An 18910-nucleotide genomic window follows, 5' to 3' on the forward strand; every position below is an offset into this window, starting at 1 on the left:
ATTTAGACATAACAATCTATCAGAATATCCCATTTAGTTTATTCTGATAAATACTGAAATGGCTTGGAAACTTTCCAACAATGAAATTAGCAAAGACACTGCACAGCTCAAAGCTACAACGATTCTTTCAGGCAAAAGGTACAGTAAATATTAATTTCAAGTGACTTGAAAGCAACCTTAGAAGTTGTTTCAAAAGCCATTAAGCCTGTAAAAAGTTTCTTCAGCTGGCAAAACTTGAATTCCTTCGCCTATATTCACTACAACTACTACCACTACTGTTTACTATTACTGCATCCATTCCCTCACTTTCTTAGTTAGGACCCACTTCCTTTTACTGTTTCTCATAATCAGTCATATTTGTTGAATGCTTACTGTGTGTGCAGAGCACTGTACTTAGCGCTTGGGAGAATACAGTATAACAGAATTGGTAGGCACGTTCCCTGCCCACAAGGAGCTTAGCCTTGAGGGGGAGATAGACATTAATATAAAAAAAATTACAGCTATTTACATAAATGCTGTGGGGTTGAGGGTGGGGTGAGTAAAGGATACAAATCCAAGTGCAAGGGAGGCACAGAAGGGAGAGGAAATAGTGGAAATGAGGGCTTGGTCAGGGAAAGCCTCATGGAGGACATGAAATTTTAATATGGCTCTGAAGGTGGGGAGAATGATTGTCTGTCAGCTGTGAAGGGGGAGGGCATTCCAGGCCAGAGGCAGAATGTGGGCAAGGGGTCAGTGGTGAGATAGACAAGATGGAGGTACTGTGAGTGGGTTGGCATTAGAGGAGCAGGGTGTGCTGCCTGGGTTGTAGTGGGCAAGCATTAGGATGATAGGAGGGTCAAGGTGATTGAGTGCTCTAAAACCACTGGTAAGGAGTTTCTGTTTGATGTGGAAGTGGATGGGCAGTGACTGGAGGTTCTCGCAGAGTGGGGAAACATGGTCTGAACATTTTTGTAGAAAAATGATCCAGGCAGCAGAGTTAAGTCTGGACTGGAGTGGGGAGAGACAGGAGGCAGGGAGGTCAGCGAGGAGGCAGATACAGTAGTCAAGATGAGATAGGCTAAGTCCTTGAATCAATGTAGTAGCAGTTTGGAGAGGAAAGGGCATATTTTAGTGATGTTGTGAAGGTTGAACTGACAGGATTTGGTGACAGATTTAATTTGTGGGTTAAATGAGAGAGAATGCCAAGCTCATTAGCTTGTGACCCAGGGAGGATGATGGTGTTGTCTACTGTGATGGGAAATTCACTTAGTCATACAACTGATTAGACTCATTGAAATAAGCAGCTACCAAAGTCATTCAGGATCTCCTTACACACAGATTCTAAGGACAAAACACAGAAAATGAAAAGAAGCAGAAAAGTACATTAAATATTGTAGGTCCACTTCCTGATTTTCATGAAATTTGCTTGGAATTTAGTCATATTTAAAGGAGCCCAGAACTTAATTGCAAGGCTGCCAAAAAGTATGTTTTGACTAGCCCTTTTGGGGGAAAAAAGGAATAAGTGTAGGTTATTGCTTTTGTAGTTGAACTACTCTCTGGGGATGAAATTCTCCCAATTAAGAAAAACCTGCAAAGTGAATAATAAAACCTGTAACAAAACTTCACTATGAATAAGTATATCAGAAAATCTGTAAAGCCTGAGCATCATCTGTAGTTTAGTTAACTTTTAGTAGAAAAGATTTGCATCTCTAAGGGGAAGCAAAAATGTTAAAACATTTTTCCAAATCAAAGAAACAGAAAATCTTTTGGAAAAAATAGTTAATGCTCTTGCATTTGTAGAGGTTTTTAGGTACAAAATAGTCACAGAAAAGCTTTTTTTAATGGTACTTGTTAAGCGCTCACTATGTGCCAGGCACTGTTATAAGTGCAGGGGTAGATATAAGATAATCGGGTTGGACATAGTCCATCTCCCACACGGGGTTCCCAATCTTAATCCCTATTTTGCAGGTGAGATAACTGATACACAGAGAAGTTAAATGACTTGCCCAAGGTCACACAGCAGACAAGTAGCAGAACTGGGATTAGAACCCAGGTCGTCCTGGCTCCCAGGCCCATGCTGTTTCCATTAGGTCATGCTGCTTCTTTCCCTCTTTAAATCTTTGGGCCTGCAGTGGGCTGATTTAAAATGGGTGGGGAAAAAAAAGCAACATCTGTATATATTTGGTTTAGATTGGGTTAGATCAAACTCTGAAATTTGTTTCCATCCAAGAGTTCATTTGAATAGGGATTTCTTTCCAATTATGGGAATTTTGTCCCTAGAAAAAGCCATGAGTTGGAAAAGTGAAATGTTAACACTATGTTTCAAGTAATGTTTAATTACTCTTTCTGTTTAGCACTCTCCAAGATTGTAACACCCATCAATGACATGGTATGCTGATGATTTTTAAGTGTAAATAATTTCCATTCTCTAGAATGGAGAATTTAATTTGAATGTATTGATGCACTGATTTTTCTCTTAGTAATCACTGTTGGGCTGACATGTTTAAAAGTGGAGGGTGTGGGCGAGTGTCTGATGGAATGTCAGAGGTAAATGTCTTCACACTGCTTTGGTCCCCTGAGCTTAGGTGCCCCTCTTTCCCTAGAACTTGGATCATTTTATTGTTTTGTTTTTTTGTTTTTTTAGAATGGAGTAGAGAGGGCCAGAAGTACCAAGAAGAAGAGGACAGAAATGAAGTCAGAGCATAAACTAAGGAGGCAGAAGTGGCTAGTTGTTTCAGTCAGAACGCCTCTATCTCTGTCCACTAGTATTTTTGTGAGAAAATACCCTTTCCCTCTATCGCATTTACTCCTTTCTTGACCCTCTCTTCCACTATTCCTACCAGCCATATCGCATCCTGCCATCCCCAAAAGCATCGACGTATTCTCCACAAACCAGGGAGGCCTGTAATTCTCTCTGTCCCTCAGACATTGTCACAGTCATTCTTGGCCTCCCTCTTCTCTCTCCCTCTTCCTTCCCATTCCTCAGATGTTCTCTGTGTCCTTCCCATTACATGTCTAGTTCTGTGTCTTCTTTTTCTTTTCTCTCACGTTTTCTCTCTGCCTCTCCCCTTCCTTCTCTCACTTATCCCCCACCTCCATCCCTTCTTGAACCTCGAACCGAGGGGTTGTAGCATCTCCCACAGTGTCTGCATATCACCTCAATTCCCTGTCACTCATAGGCTGCCATCTGGTCTCTACCTGGTTACCGAGTGGAGACTCTTCTTGACCTTCACTAGCAGTATATGGTACTCCTGGAGGCCATTTTGCTTCTGGGCAGAGTGCCCAAATCTGGCCTCCAGATGGACATTGTCTGGGACCAAAGGCAAAGATAGAATCAAAAAGGGAAGAGGAGAAATGTATGGTGGCCTTGATTCCACCTTGGCCCAGCTCTTAGTGGAAGCATTTGGCAGGCTTTCTCAGCCCCAATGTCACCTGCTTTAAATTGAGAAGTTATTATTTTAAGATGATTTAATATGGGAGTCATCATGGCTGCTAACATCTTTTGGACACGTGGCTCACCATTGCTATGGAGTTAATGATGATGGAGGGAGTTTTTGACCATATTCTAATTCAGTGGCTGGCCCTATCTGTATTGAGCGCTTACTAAGTGTAGAGCACTGTACTAAGTGCTTGGGAGAATACAACACAACAGAATTAACTGTTCCTTTCCCGTAAGGAGCTTACAGTCTAGAGGGTTCAAATCAATCAGTAGTCTTGAACCATCGATAACTTTTTTTTCCCATTAATCTTATCTTAATGCAAATACAGTTGGAAGGAGAAAAGGAAATATGTAAAGAAGCAAAACTGTGTAAGAATATAATTCTGTTTTAAAAGCTTTGTGTTCTTCTTCCTTGACTGGTAAGCGTGGCATCTTTAAGTCCCATCAAACTTGTAAAATACTCTTAAACCCGTATTACATGTCCAGTATCGGGTTATCCTGTTGGAAATTTTAAAAAATAAATACCCTTTTCCTCTTCTTTACAAACAACCCTCCTTCCCTCCCTTCTCCCCTGCCCCCCTCCAAAAAGGGAAAAAAAAAGTAGACCATATCTTTTCAGCCCTAGGAATCAGCAGCTGTCAGGTTTTCGAGTACAGCCTGCTAAATTAGACCATCCATGTTTCTATGGAGAAGTAGGCTTTTTGACAAATGTCTTTGAATGCCAGGTTTGAAATTGTCTGAAACTCTGTGTTGAGAAAATTTAGCCTTTTTGACAAGAACCTTTTCATTTAGGGCTTTTTTTATTATGTATAAAATAAATTCTTTATGAAAAGATAGCCATTCTGGTGGTTAATATTTGAGAGGGAATGAGCAGATTGTATTGTGTGTGCTTTAGTTAGTGGTGCACAGGGAATTTTGTGACAGTATGTCATGGCAGCTAAAGGGATGGAAAAAATATCCCAACAAATAAAGGGAGTTAACCATAGTAACAAAGCTAAGCATTTCTAGATGAAAGTGTAGAACCATTTGAAACTCAAATAGCTTGAACAATGGAAACTATTTGCAATTGCTAAATATTTTAATAGTCTTTTGAACTCAGCAAAATTTTGTTTTCTATGTCATGGTCTGTCTTTAAAATTGACATCCAATGCTGTAATTTTTGAAATATATTTGAGGGTGCCTACAAGGAGAGTTTCCTCTTTATTAATTGTATAATACTTTTTGGTCTCACATCATAGTTTGGTCAGTTATTTGGTCTTGAAAGCAATTAACAGAGCCAGTAATTGCTTGACTTCTGAGTTATGCATGGTCACAGAGGCATCTGTGGAACTGGAGTCCCCGGTTCCTCCCACATAACCTGTTGTCATGCAAATAGTACATCTGTTGCGGGATTGTGTCACATATTGAGCTTTTCAGCAATTCTCCCAAAATCTCGCAGTAGTGTCATCTTCAAACCCAACAGACATTTGGGAGCATGCATGCAATCTCACCCACATAAATTACATCTGTGGGTGTCAGGAGATGTTGCTGGAGAGACAGTGGGTGTGCCTTGAAAGAAAGGAGTGTGGTTGAATGCCACACATTTCTTCCTTTAGTGTCTCATTGTATGGCTTAGGAATTATAGATCTCTAGACATTTCAAAGAATTGCTTTAACATTACATTAAGATGTCTGTTGTGTGTAGAAGAATCCAGTCAAAAATCATCTGAAATAATGATTCACTAAATTTTGGTTAATGTTTTCAATCTTAGGCTATCACTGGGGACAAAGTAATTCCCTTCCTTTTGGAAATATCAGTCAATCAATGGTATTTACTGAGTGCTTACTTTGTGCAGAGCACTGTACTAAGCGTTTAGAATAGCAAATCAAATTTTGTAATTAATGTCTTTCTGATTGAGGATTACAGATGGTAAAGAAAAATCAAATGCTCCAACATGTACAAATACTATGATACATACATTAACCAACAAAGTGCAACAATTTTGGGGAATTGTCAGTTTTTACATTTGTAGCATGTAGTCATTGGCTTTCTGCCAACTGCTAATAAAAGAGAAGCAGCGTGGCTCAGTGGAAAGAGCCCGGGCTTTGGAGTCAGAGGTCATGGGTTCAAATCCCGGTTCCGCCACTTGTCAGCTGTGTGACTTTGGGCAAGTCACTTCATTTCTCTGTGCCTCAGTTACCTCATCTGTAAAATGGGGATGAAGACTGTGAGCCCCCTTTGGGACAACCTCATCACCTTGTAACCTCCCCAGTGCTTAGAACATTGCTTTGCACATAGTAAGCACTTAATAAATGCCATCATTAATAAAAGTCAAGGAGATATGCCTACCAAAACTTAAAACTGAGAGAGCATGGAAAACAAGCCCAAAGTTTATTTCTCCTTCTGAATCTCCTCAATTAGGAAACTGCTGTAACATTTTTAAATGCAATAAAATAAGATACTGTTGAAAAGAGTTGTTCGTCAAGACTATTGTTTTCAAAGATTAACCATTAAGGAACTTTGCAATTTATAAGCATGAATACCACATGCTAGATGATATTGCTTGGTTATTTTTTTGTAACCTTTTGCTTAGAATCGTTTAAAAGCTGAATGAAGATGTCAGTGTTTGGATGGCAAATATAAATACCTGATTTCTGCTCTAATAGCTGGATCACTCTTCTCTTGCAGTTCCCAAAGCTCCAATGATCGATCCAGTGGAGTGCCTAGTAGTTGACAACACTGTAAATGTTGCTTGGAGAATGCCGGAAGAAGATAACAAAATCGATCACTTCATATTGGAATATAGGAAAACCAACTTCGACGGGCTTCCCCGAGTCAAGGATGAGAGATGCTGGGAGTCGATTGACTACATTAAGGCCACTGAATATACACTGTCCGGTAAAGGCTATGTCATCTCCTTTACATAAAATTGTTACTGTCAGTGAATTAACTTAAAGGAAAAATGTAGTTTTAGTCCCCTACTTATGATAAAGCAGCCCTGCAAACAGAACCCAAAAAACATCACCCTCCCCTCTTCCCTCGGGAGTTAAATAAAATCAGAGTTCTTTACTATGCAACAAAAATAGTTACTATTTAAGCTGTGCTGCTGTATGCAAGATTGAAGCAGAGGCTTTTAAAACTTGTTTTTGTTTTTTATTCTTTTGACATCTTTCAGGCTTAAAATTTGATTCAAAATATATGAACTTCCGAGTACGAGCGTGTAACAAGGCTGTGGCAGGAGAGTATTCTGATCCAGTGACATTGGAGACCAAAGGTGAAGCAAATAATTGATAAAGATGTGGGAGAAAGCCAATATCACTGCCTTTGCAAGTAGGCTAGGGTTTTGTAAGATGGGATAAAATTTCACCTCTGGCTTTTAAGAGCTGAATGATCGAAGCTTTAGACAAGTGGGGTTACAGTTGCAGAAATTGCATTTCTCATCGGATGCCTTGCCACCATCTCAGACTCATTTTGGCAAAGAGGGAATTTATCTTCTCTGAAGTTCTCCTAATCACCAGTGTGGTATTCGAGTGCTTCCTGTGTGCAGAGCACTGTACTAAGCACTTGAGAGAGTACAATACGGCAGAGTTGGTAGGCACGTTCTCTGCCCACAACAAGCTTACAGTCTAGGGGGAGCGTACCGTCTTAATGTGGACAACACCTCAGAGATAGATGAAGTAATGTTCGTCTGTCTCTCATCCTCCAAATTCAATCAGTGGACAAGTTCAATATTATATTTGCCTACTTCCTAACCCCACAACCAAGGCCTTGATCAGTATGTTTCTGTACAGCCACAAACCGGATCACAAGCATGTAAAACCTCTGGTTCACCCTCCACAACATCACTAAAATCCGCCCTTTCCTCTCCATCCAAACTGTTACCACATTAATCCAAGCACTTATCCTATCCTGCCTTGTTTACTGCATCAGTCTCCTTGTTGACCTCCCTGCCTCCTGTCTGTCCCATCCCCAGTCCATTCTTCACTCTGCTACCTGGATCATTTTTCTGCAAAAAGTTCAGTCTGTGTTTCCCCACTCCCTAAGAACCTCCAGGATATGCCCATCCACCTCCACATCAAACAGAAACTCCTTACCATCAGCTTTAAAACACTCAATCACCTTGTCCCCTCCTACCTCACTTTGCTGCTCTCCCACTACAACCCAGCCCGTACACTTCACTTCTCTAATGGTAACCTTCTCACTGTACCTCCATCTCATCTATCTCGCCACCTACCCCTCACTCCCATTCTTCCCTCTGGCCTGGAACGCCCTCCCTCCTAATATTCAACCAACAATTACTCTCCCCAGCTTCAAAGCCTTACGGAAGGCACATCTCCTCCAAGAGGTCTTCTGTGATTAAACCCTCTTTTCCTCTTCTTCCACTCCCTTCTGCATCACCCTGCATCACCACAGTATTTATGTACATATCTGTAATTTATTTATATTAATGTCTATCTCCCCCTCAGATGATTATAAAGTGATTATAGGTCTAGATAAAATTAAGGTTCTTGGGGTTTTAGTTTCATATATGCTCATGGTGGTTATGTTCTGGGAAAAAAATTCTCGCTTGACTTATTGATTGTTGCAAAGTTGAGGAGAAGTTCTTGCAGTTGAATAGCATATTTGAATATTGAGAACGTGTGTCTTGTTAACAAAACCGGTCTTGGGTTACAAAAGAAGTCAAGTGGAATTTTTCTACATTTTGGTCACAACGAGTTATGTAACTATTCAGAATCAGTTAAGCAGTTTAAAGACTTCAGTTGCCTGAGGTAATGGAGCTGCCAGCAGGAAGGTGAGAGTGAGTTCCTGATAGAACTTAGTTGAACTTGTGTATATCATTTGAACAGAAGGCGATAGCATGTCAGAATTAGGTGTTTGCTATGATAATTGGTGTGGAGATAGCAGAAAATCTGGTACATTTGTTTAGATGGAAAGACAATCTACAAGAATGCAAATGCTCAGTTGGCTCATTCTGTGGTAGTTACTTTGAACATGAAAACTATGTAGAATGGTTTTTTTCCTTTTATGAATGATGGAATATATGTCCATTTTGTGGCATAATCCCATGGTAGTGTACTCTAACACTGACATTAGAATTGAGTCCTGGGTAATAATAGGCATAAAATCCCAAATGGAATAAATAAGTGGTATAAATCTTCTCTGAGGAAAAACAGAACTCAGTGCAGACCGTGTTAGTATACTTGTGACTATTTAGTATTACTGGTTGTTGAAAGCCACCAGTTTGTTGTTGAACTTAAGGTACTAACCTATCTTGGTTTGCATGATCCTTTACATGTCAAAGTTTTCAGTGTAGGCATGTGCATAATTATTAATAATAATAACAATAATAGTCATAGTAGTAGTATTTGTTATGTGTCTCATGTGCCAAGTTCTGTACTAACCACTGGGTTAGATACAAGATAATCATGTCAGACATGGTCCCTGTCCCTCAGTTTAAGGGGGAAGGAAAAAAGGTAGTAAGTCCCCATTTTGCAGATGAGGAAACAGCGCCCTGAGAAGTTACATGACTTGCCTATGGTCACACCACAGGCAAGTGGCAAAGCTGGGATTAGAACCCAGGCCTTCTGACTCCCAGGTCCATGCTGTTAACAAATACCATTAAATATAGGGGGCGGGGGGGAGGCGGGGAGAGAGAGAGAGATATATTAGGTGATTTGCCCAAGTTCACACAGCAGGAAAATAGTGGAGCTGGAGTTAGAATTCAGGTCACTGACTCCCAGGCCCATGCTTTTTCCACTAGACCATGCTGCTTCTCAGTGATTAGACCTGGGTTCTAATCCCAGCTCCACTCCTTGCCTGCTGCTTGACCATGGTCAAATCACTTAACTTCTATATGCCTCAGTTTCCTCAACTGCAAAATGAGGCTCCTTTGGGGATACCAGTCAGCTATTGAAGTAGCATAGTGTATTTATTTATTTATTTATTTAATCTATTTATATTCATGCCTGTCTCCCCCTCTAGACTGTGAACTCATTGTGGACGACAGGAATGTGTCTGTTATTATGTTGTACGCTCCCAAGTGCTTAGTACAGTTCTTTGCACAGTAAGCGCTCAATAAATACAATTGAGTGAATGAACAGTGCAAAGAACCCAGGCCTGGGAATCAGAGGACCTGAGTTCTAATCCTGGCTCCACCACATGTCTTCTGGGTGACCTTGGGCAAGTCACTGCACTTCTCTGTGCCTTAGTTACCTCATCTATAAAAGAGGGATTAAAGACTCTGAGCTCCATGTAGGACATGGACAGTGTCCAACCTGATCAGCTTGTATCTACCCCGTGCTTAGTACAGTGCCTCGAACATACATACCATAAAATACCATTTAAAAAATGGTTCTTTTGGCATCGCCGTGAGACCACTGGTGATGAGCAGCTTTCATCTAGATAAATAGCCCTGAGAAGCGGTCTAGTGCAATACTTCCCGGCTCTTTACTTGATGCCAGAATTTAGAGAAGTTGTTAGCCATGTGTTTGAGGGCTTTATCAAGTTACTGAACATTGTAGTTTTACAACTCAACTTTGGCTTTCTAAGATGGAAATGGGCAGGGTATAGTACTCTCCCAAGCACTTATTACTGTGCTCTGCACACAGTAAGCACTCAATATTTACCATCGATTGCTTGTGCAGAACATCAGACCCAATGTTTGACATGCAAATGTAAAGGTACGAATATGCTGATGTGTTAACCAGGTGGAAATTTTGTCTTGAATAGCACTGAACTTCAGTTTAGACAGCTCCTCCTCACATCTGAATCTGAAAGTTGAAGATTTTTGTGTGGAGTGGGATCCTACTGGAGGAAAAAGTCAAGAAAACAAAATAAAAGGAAAGGAGAATAAAGGAAGGTAAGAAGACATCTGCTTTTACTTGAAATATAAAATGTTACTATGCTTTGCCATATCCTCTGTTATTTGTAGTATGACCTCATTTTCCAGCTGACAGATGTATTTATTGAATTCTAAATCAGGCCTGGTTGAAATTTTCCCCCCATAATGCTCTCTGTTCTACATCAACTTGTGTGAAGATAAATTTTGACTCCTTCAACCAATAGTGCTTTAATTACACTGTGCCAGTTATTTCAATTTAGTTATTTCAATTTACTGTTTCCTTGCTGTTCATTATACTCTGCCCTTCCCTCTCTTCTGTGTTCATTGCTCACATTTCCCCTGCTTTCTTCCCCTGTTGTTTTTTGGAGTATTTCCAGATTGGGAGTTCTATACAGGATGCACTGAATTATTTTGAGGAGAGACATTTTATGAACTTAGGAAAAAAAAAAAACTTTTGATGGAAGCTTCACTGAAGAGCCTTGCATTTATCCATTTTGGATGAGCATGCCAAAGTTCCAGATTTTATCTTCTGCCCACCAACACATAGAGAACATTAGAGCCAGCATGCACAGGTGTCAGATACAGAGCTAAAGCTTCTCCTTGTTGTTACGGTTTGTCTGATCAGTTTAAAAGTGTTTGAACATCATCTTTTCTCACCAGAAGAACATGATGGAAAATAAAATATCATGCAAATATAGCTCTGAATATGTCCTATCAGGAAAACAAAAGGTTCTGTGAAAAGCCAGTATCTTTGATAAGTTTCTTATTAATGGGTAAATGAAAAGTAGCAGTAGTGTCAGTTTCTTAATCATTGCTTATTTCTGTCTAACAGTGGCCATGTTACTGCACTGAAGAAAAATACAAGGTGATGACCTATCTATGTCTAGCTCTAGGATCTAGTGTGCCTAGCTTGGCTGGAAAACTTAGTATTTTCTTTTTAACACTAGCTCTCTTTAAATTCTCAATAAGCAGAAATCAATCTCAACAGCTTTTATCAGCTAAAATCTTCATCCTTTAAAGGCTGTGTAATAATTTGTACTTGCATTGCATTTTGATGACTGATGTTTTATTGTCCTTCAAGAAATGTCTTAAATCTCATCTCCCTCTCCAGGATGATACTCTAGTAAAATGGATTCTCTTTCCATCATTCAACTCACTCATCCATGGATCTTTCCCATTATTATCCTTTTCACCGTCAAAACTGCATCATATCCCATATCTCTAACATCACAGCTTTGCTTATAATTTGCAAGGGAGGCTAATCGGATTTGAAATGAGATATTTTTATGTGGATGATGCCATTCAATAGAAAATTTTAGTTACCCAGAAGAAAAGTTCACTGTTTGAAAAGGCAGTGCCATAAAAGTTTAGACAGATGGTGTTTTTGATTAAATGAAGAATTTGTTTCTAATGAGCATTTCTACCATTAAGTATTCAAATTTTTTCTATAAACTGGAGAATATGTCCTTTCCTCCTCATCTTTTTACTTGAACAGTTTTATTTTTGCTTGATTTTTTTTTTTCAGTGAAAAGATTACCTTCATTTTTGCAAGTTTGCAAATGCACAGTTACAAATGCTTAGTTATTATACTACATGCTGCTAAAGGCTGTTGAATTTAATGGAAGATGTCGAGCCTAAACCGGTCATTTACAGATTTTTTTTATGGCATATTTTTGGCATTTAGGATAACATTCTGTACCCAGTGCTCAAACAACTTTTGGAAAATCAAGCCCATTTTCCAAAATTCCTCTTTTGCTTTTGTCGTCTGCTAATTGTTGCATCCCTAAAGGACCGTGTTGTGCATAGTTTGCTGAACTTTCCTTCAAAAGGAAAACAAAGCTGCTTCATGTTGTTGAGAAAGCAGAAGCCGGTGGACTTCAAAGCCAACGTGTACATGGGACAGAGGATGGAATGCTGCTTTTATAAAAATGTGATTCTCAGTCCCTTACTCCCTCACACTAAGCTAGAGTTCTAAGTTTTGTTTGTTGTCTTTTTTCCATGCTTTCACTTGTTTCCTTTTCTGTTGGTAAGTAAATAATTGCTCTTTTCCTGTCTTTAAGATATATTTTCACTGCCAAAATTGATTTTGGATTTGTATGACTTTGTTCTGTTGATTGGCCTACATTGAGCTACCATACTATGTAGGGAAACAAACAAAAACGTTTTGCAGCTACTTTAAATAGCGCCTGGAGCAAGTGAAGGGGTTGAAAGGGGTTGAACTTTCAACCCATTGTCCCCAACCTCCTCTCCCACCCCATCTCTTTTATCTTGTCCCAGCACCTCTTCTCACCCCCTTCCTCCATGCCATCAGGCAAGTGTCAGAGCCATTATTAGAACCCAGGTTCTCTGACTCCCAGGCCCATGCTCATTCCACAAAACCACACTGCTTCTGCAGAGAAGCAGCAGGGCTTAGTGGAAAGAGCCTGGGCTTGGGAGTCAGAGGTCATGGGTTCGAATCCCGGCTCTGCCACTTGTCAGCTGTGACTTTGGCCAAGTCACTTAAATTCTCTGGGCCTCAGTTCCCTCGTCTGTAAAATGTGGATTGAGACTGTGAGCCCCACTTGGGACAATCTGTTAACCTTGTATCTACCTCAGCGCTTAGAACAGTGCTTGGCACATAGTAAGCGCTTAACAAATACCATTATTATTATTATTATTAGATCTACTGCATTTGCTTTTGGATATTACTGTCTTTAAAAAAGTCTTCACTTTTGCTATAATTATTGAATATTTATTGATATCTATAATGCTTACTTAAATATAGCTTCAAGAAAGTAGACCCCAACCACACTTTCTTAATTTACCATGAAAAATGAGCAGTATCCAGTCTCAGTTCCTTTTGGGACACTTTGATTTTTCTCTCCTGTCATTTCAGCTTAATCCTTTTCCTAAGCTTCCTTTTATTTAGGTTTTGCCTTTCTCCTCTGTATTCTTTTTCCTTTTCAAACCTTGTTTCCTCTTTTCTTCTTCCACACATATCAGCCTTATTTAATGTGCATGGTTCCAGCCTCCTTTTTAGTGTTTTCTAAATTTTGTTTGTTTCATGCCTGTACTAACACAAATTAAATGCACTAACATTACAAAGCTGCAAGTTAATCTGAACTTTTTCTATGGGGAAAATGTTCCTTCTGTTGTTTTTTTATTCTAGAGGTTATATAAAATATTCATATTCCTCTTTATATTTTGTTTTGTAGAAGTGGTACACCATCACCAAAAAGGACATCAGTAAGCTCCAGGCCACCGACAGTAAGGGGCAGCAGAGATCGCTTTACTGGTGAATCATACACTGTATTGGGTATGATGAAACTTCCAACGTTATGGTGTTCTTTCGCAGATAGGTTAATAGTGGTTCAGTTCGTTCATTCATTCATTCAAATGTATTTACTGAGCACTTACTGTGTGCAGAGCACTGTACCAAGTGCTTGGGAAGTACAAGTTGGCAACATATAGAGACAGTCCCTACCCAACAGCGGGCTCACAGGCTAGAAAGGGGAGACAGACAACAAAACAAAACATATTAATAAAATAAATAGACTAGAAAATATGTACAAGTAAAATAAATAGAGTAATAAATATGTACAAACGTATATACAGGTGCTGTGGGGAGGGGAACGGGGAGGAGGGGGAGAGGAAGGAGGGGGCTCAGTCTGGGAAGGCCTCCTGGAGGAGGTGAGCTCTCAGTAGGGCTCTGAAGGGAGGAAGAGAGCTAGCTTGGCGGATGTGTGGAGGGAGGGCATTCCAGGCCAGGGGGAGGACGTGGGCCGGGGGTCGACGGTGGGACAGGCGAGAACGAGGCACAGTGAGGAGGTTAGCGGCAGAGGAGCAGAGGGTGCGGGCTGGGCTGTAGAAGGAAAGAAGGGAGGTGAGGTAGGAGGGGCCGAGATGATGGAGACCCTTGAAGCCTAGAGTGCGGAGTTTTTGCCTGATGCGTAGGTTGATTGGTAGCCACTGGAGATTTTTGAGGAGGGGAGTAACATGCCCAGAGTGTTTCTGCACAAAGATGATCCGGGCAGCAGCATGAAGTATAGACTGAAGTGGGGAGAGACAGGAGGATGGGAGATCAGAGAGGAGGCTGATGCAGTAATCCAGTCGGGATAGAATGAGAGATTGAACCAGCAGGGTAGCAGTTTGGATGGAGAGGAAAGGGCGGATCTTGGCGATGTTGCGGAGGTGAGACCAGCAGGTTTTGGTGATGGCTTGGATGTGAGGGGTGAATGAGAGAGCGGAGTCGAGTATTACACCAAGGTTGTGGGCTTGTGAGACGGGAAGGATGGTAGTGCCGTCAACAGTGATGGGAAAGTCAGGGAGAGGGCATGGTTTGGGAGGGAAGATAAGGAGTTCAGTCTTGGACATATTGAGTTTTAGATGGCGGGCAGACATCCAGATGGAGATGTCTTGAAGGCAGGAGGAGAAACGAGCCTGAAGGGAGGGAGAGAGAGCAGGGGCAGAGATGTAGATTTGGGTGTCATCAGCATAGAGATGATAGTTGAAGCCGTGGGAGCGAATGAGTTCACCAAGGGAGTGAGTGTAGATAGAGAACAGAAGGGGACCAAGAACTGACCCTTGAGGAACTCCTACAGTAAGGGGATGGGAGTGGGAGGAGGAGCCCGCAATGAGACTGAGAATGAACGGCCGGAGAGATAAGAGGAGAACCAGGAGAGGACAGAGTCTGTGAAGCCAAGGTTGGATAGCGTGTTGAGGAGAAGGGGGTGGTCCACAGTGTCGAAGGCAGCTGAGAAGTCAAGGAGGATTAGGATAGAGTAGGAGCCGTTGGATTTGGCAAGCAGGAGGTCATTGGTGACCTTTAAGAGGGCAGTTTCGGTGGAATGTAGGGGACGGAAGCCAGATTGGAGGGGGTCGAGAAGAGAGTTGGCATTGAGGAATTCGAGGCAGCACGTGTAGACGACTCGTTCAAGGAGTTTGGAAAGGAATGGTAGGAGGGAGATAGGGTGATAACTAGAAGGGGAGGTGGGGTCAAGAGGGTTTTTTTAGGATGGGGGAGACGTGGGCATGTTTGAAGGCAGAGGGGAAGGAACCAGTGGAGAGTGAGCGGTTGAAGATGGAAGTTGAGGGAAGGAGGGGAGATGGGGCAGAGTGAGAGATTTCATAAGATGAGAGGAAATGGGGTCAGAAGCACAGGTGGCCAGAGTAGCACTTGAGATGAGGGAGGAGATCTCATCTGAGGATACTGCTGGGAAGAATGGGAGAGTAGCAGAGAGGGTTGAGAGCCGGGGGGTTGGAGAAGGGGGAGGAATGACTGGGGAGCTCAGACCTGATGGAGTTAATTTTGCTAATGAAGTAGGAGGCCAGATCGTTGGGCGTGAGAGAAGGAGGAGGGGGAGGAACAGGGGGCCTGGAAAGGGAGTTAAATGTACGGAAGAGCTGACGGGGATGATGGGCATGGATGTCAATAAGGGAGGAGAAATAGTTTCGTCTGGCAGAGGAGAGGGCAGAGTTAAGGCAGGAAAGGATAAATTTGAAGTGAACGAGGTTGGCTTGGTGTTTAGACTTTCGCCAGCGGCGTTCAGCAGCTCGAGCATAAGAGCGAAGAGGTGGACAGTGGCAGTGATCCAGGGCTGTGGGTTAGTGGTTAGTGGTTAGTGGTACCAGAGCGGCGAAGGGAAAGGGGAGCGACGGAGTCGAGCTGAGTAGAAAGGGTAGAGTTCTGTCTGTAAGTCTTCCGCCCCCAGTTGGCTGGTCTTTCCAGTTGTAAGATTCCCACAAAATATTCTCATTCTCTTCAAATAGTACCATTTTAGTCTCATTCTTTAGAATCTGCAACTTTGGGTTCTAGTAATTTCGCAGGGTTCCACGTTTTGGCTAAAATATGTGGTTTTACCGAATAATTTTCTTAGCAAAGCACAAAGTAGAAATCTGTGAAAGGTGTCAGACGCTGATCAATTGTTCAGTAGTATTTATCGAGTCCCTACCATACTCAGAGCACTGTACTAAGCACTTGAGAGAGCACAATAGAGGCAGAAGAAACGATCAAGGACTTTACAGTCTGACTGGACAAGCACAAAGTAATTTACAGTTAGGAAGGAGAGAATGGAAAGATGGCTCTTTGGATGTGAAATGCTTGAAAAATACAGTGCGTAAGGCAGTAGGTATAGACGTGCTACAGGTAATAATAATAATTGTGGTATTTAAGTGCTTAGTATGTGCCAGGCACTGTAGTAAGCACTGGGGTGGATACAAGCAAATTGAGTTGGGCACAGTCTCAATCCCCATTTTACAGATGAGATAACTGAGGCACAAAAAGTGAAGTGACTTGCCCAAGGTCACACAGCAGAGAAGTGGTGGAGCCAAGACTAGAACCCATAACCTTCTGAGTCCGAGGCCCATGCTCTGTCGGCTACGCTATGCTGCTTCTCATTACACCACATAAGTGTTCAAGGTGTGCAAAAGTGCTGATATGGTAGACCAGTCAATCAGTGATATTTATTGAGTGCTTACTGTGTGCAGAGCACTCTACTAAGCGGTTGGGAAAGTACAGTATAACAGAGTTGGTAGACACCTTCCCTGCCCATAGTAACCTAGTTGGGAGACTATGACGTGGGGGAGAGAATAATCAAGCAAAGCCACATAGAGGAGGAAGGATTTCAGAAAGGCTTTAAAGATGGGAAGAGCTGTAGTCTGATAAATTTAAAAGGGGAGGGAGTTCCATGAAGAAGGGCATGGACAAGGGGTTGGAGGCAGGAGAGATGAGAAAGAAGCCCCTAGAGAAGCTTTATTTGGGAAGAACCAAAGGGTATGAGCTGGGGTGTAGTGAGAGAAGTGAATTGGTGAGCGGGAAAGAACTGGCAGAGTGCGCCTTAAAACCAATGGTCAAGATGAGTGTGTGCGAGCTTGTATCTGTGTGTGCGGGTGTTTGTTTTCTGGATCAATAGCTGCATGGTTCCAGTTCTGATTCTTCTGGAATCAGTCAAGATGGAGTAAATTGGAAAAGATCATCTAGGTTCTGTGGAGGTATTTCTAGTGGCAAGCAGAAGCAAAACTTTTATTTCTTTTGCAGGAGACACTGCTATTGACAGTGGACAACACTACTGGGAGGTGAGAGCGCAGAAAGACTGTAAATCCTACAGCGTGGGAGTAGCTTACAAGACTCTGGGGAAATTTGACCAGCTGGGAAAAACAAATACTAGCTGGTGTATCCATATCAACAACTGGCTACAAACTACCTTTGCTGCAAAACACAACAATAAAGCCAAAGCCCTAGATGTGACTGTTCCTGAAAGGATAGGCGTCTACTGTGATTTTGACGGAGGTAATTATACTCTATTTTGAAAGACTTCCCGGAGGAACTCAAGTGGCAACTTTGTCACTGAACTGTTGGCATGCCCACTGAGGCAGGGAATATGTCCATTATATTGTTCTATTGGACGCTCTCCCAAGCGCTTAATCCAGTGCTCTGCACACAGTAAACACTCTGAATAGAGCACGGGCCTGGGTGTCAGAAGGTCATGGGTTCTAATCCCAGCTCTACCACTTGTCTGATGTGTGACCTTGGGTAAGTCACTTCACTTTTCTGTGCCTCAGTTATGTCATCTGTAAAATGGGGATCGAGACTGTGAGCCCTGTGTGGGACAGAGACTGTTGTCCAACCCAATTTGCTTGTGTCTACCCCAGCACTTAGTACAGTGCCTGGTGCATAATAAGCACTTAACAAATAGCACAGTTCTTATGGTTATTAGATCTGACTCCGCCACTTGTCTGCTGTGACTTTGGAGAAGTCACTTATCTTCTTTGTGGCTCAGTTAGCTCATCTGTATAATGGGGATTAAGACTGAGCACCTCATGTGGGACAGGGACCTTGTGTCTACCGTAGCCTGGCACATAGTAAGTGCATAACAAATATCCTAAAATAAAATTACAACTTATGGATTGATTGATGCTTGCAGTAGTGTTGACCTGGGTACCTGAGGTTTTGATTTTGTAAGGGTGAGAATGAAGAGGTGGAGCACGGTGTGTGTCCTGAGTCCCGCTGCAGTTGCCCTCTGGTCACTATGATTCCATGGTGCTTTGACTGGTCTGTCACACCTGCCGCCAACCAAAGAGAAGCGCATTGATTATGAGGACAGAGGCGGGGATTTTCGGTCCTCTTCCTTGGAAATGGATGCCAGTCATTCATTCATTCAATCGTATTTATTGAGCGCTTACTGTGTGCAGAGCACTGTACTAAGCACTTGGGAAGTACAAGTTGGCCCAATATGGACGTGAGTGCCCAGAATGCGAGACTCCCGGATATTTCACTGTATGTAACAAAAGAGATTTTTTTAAACAGACATTTGGCCAAAGCTAAAGGATGGTTCCCGTATTGGGTGAAATCACGAACAGCAGTCAACATTTAAGAAACCTTAGGTCAGATGAGAAGGCAGCATCGATTGACGGTATTTACTGAGTGCCTACCGTGGGCAGAGAGTTGTGGTAAACACTTGGGGGAGAGTACAACTGAGGGAAAGGAGACCATCCCAGCCTCCAGGAAATTTACCAAATAACAGTACTAGGACAGATGAGAATAAAATAAAATCCAGTCCATTCCCCTAGGCTGTCCTGCACTAGGGTTCTGTGGTCTTAAAGGTTTCAAAGTCTTCACAATCTGTTGGGGTTTGCTGCAGGGCCTCTCTTTTCTTTTGCCTGACATGGCTGTCACTCCCTCGGTTTGGCGCCTG

The 18910-nt window shown here is 42.1% G+C and overlaps 1 protein-coding gene across 4 annotated transcripts in view; it reads left to right on the forward strand.

The window, feature by feature from the left end:
- The window catches only part of FSD1L (fibronectin type III and SPRY domain containing 1 like), a 65634-nt gene that overhangs the window by 34440 nt on the left and 12284 nt on the right, over window positions 1-18910 (forward strand). For 2 of the 4 annotated variants that reach the window (XM_038770089.1, XM_038770088.1), the window contains exons 7-12: window positions 6086-6295; window positions 6573-6671; window positions 10127-10256; window positions 11071-11103; window positions 13433-13533; window positions 17254-17505. In XM_038770089.1, coding sequence (XP_038626017.1) covers window positions 6086-6295; window positions 6573-6671; window positions 10127-10256; window positions 11071-11103; window positions 13433-13533; window positions 17254-17505 — 825 coding nt within the window. The remainder of the gene's footprint in view (window positions 1-6085; window positions 6296-6572; window positions 6672-10126; window positions 10257-11070; window positions 11104-13432; window positions 13534-17253; window positions 17506-18910) is intronic. The other 2 variants (XM_038770090.1, XM_038770091.1) reach the window with 2 other exon arrangements.

This window comes from Tachyglossus aculeatus, chromosome X4 (assembly GCF_015852505.1).
Source record: "Tachyglossus aculeatus isolate mTacAcu1 chromosome X4, mTacAcu1.pri, whole genome shotgun sequence".
NCBI classification, from domain to species: Eukaryota; Metazoa; Chordata; class Mammalia; order Monotremata; family Tachyglossidae; genus Tachyglossus; species Tachyglossus aculeatus.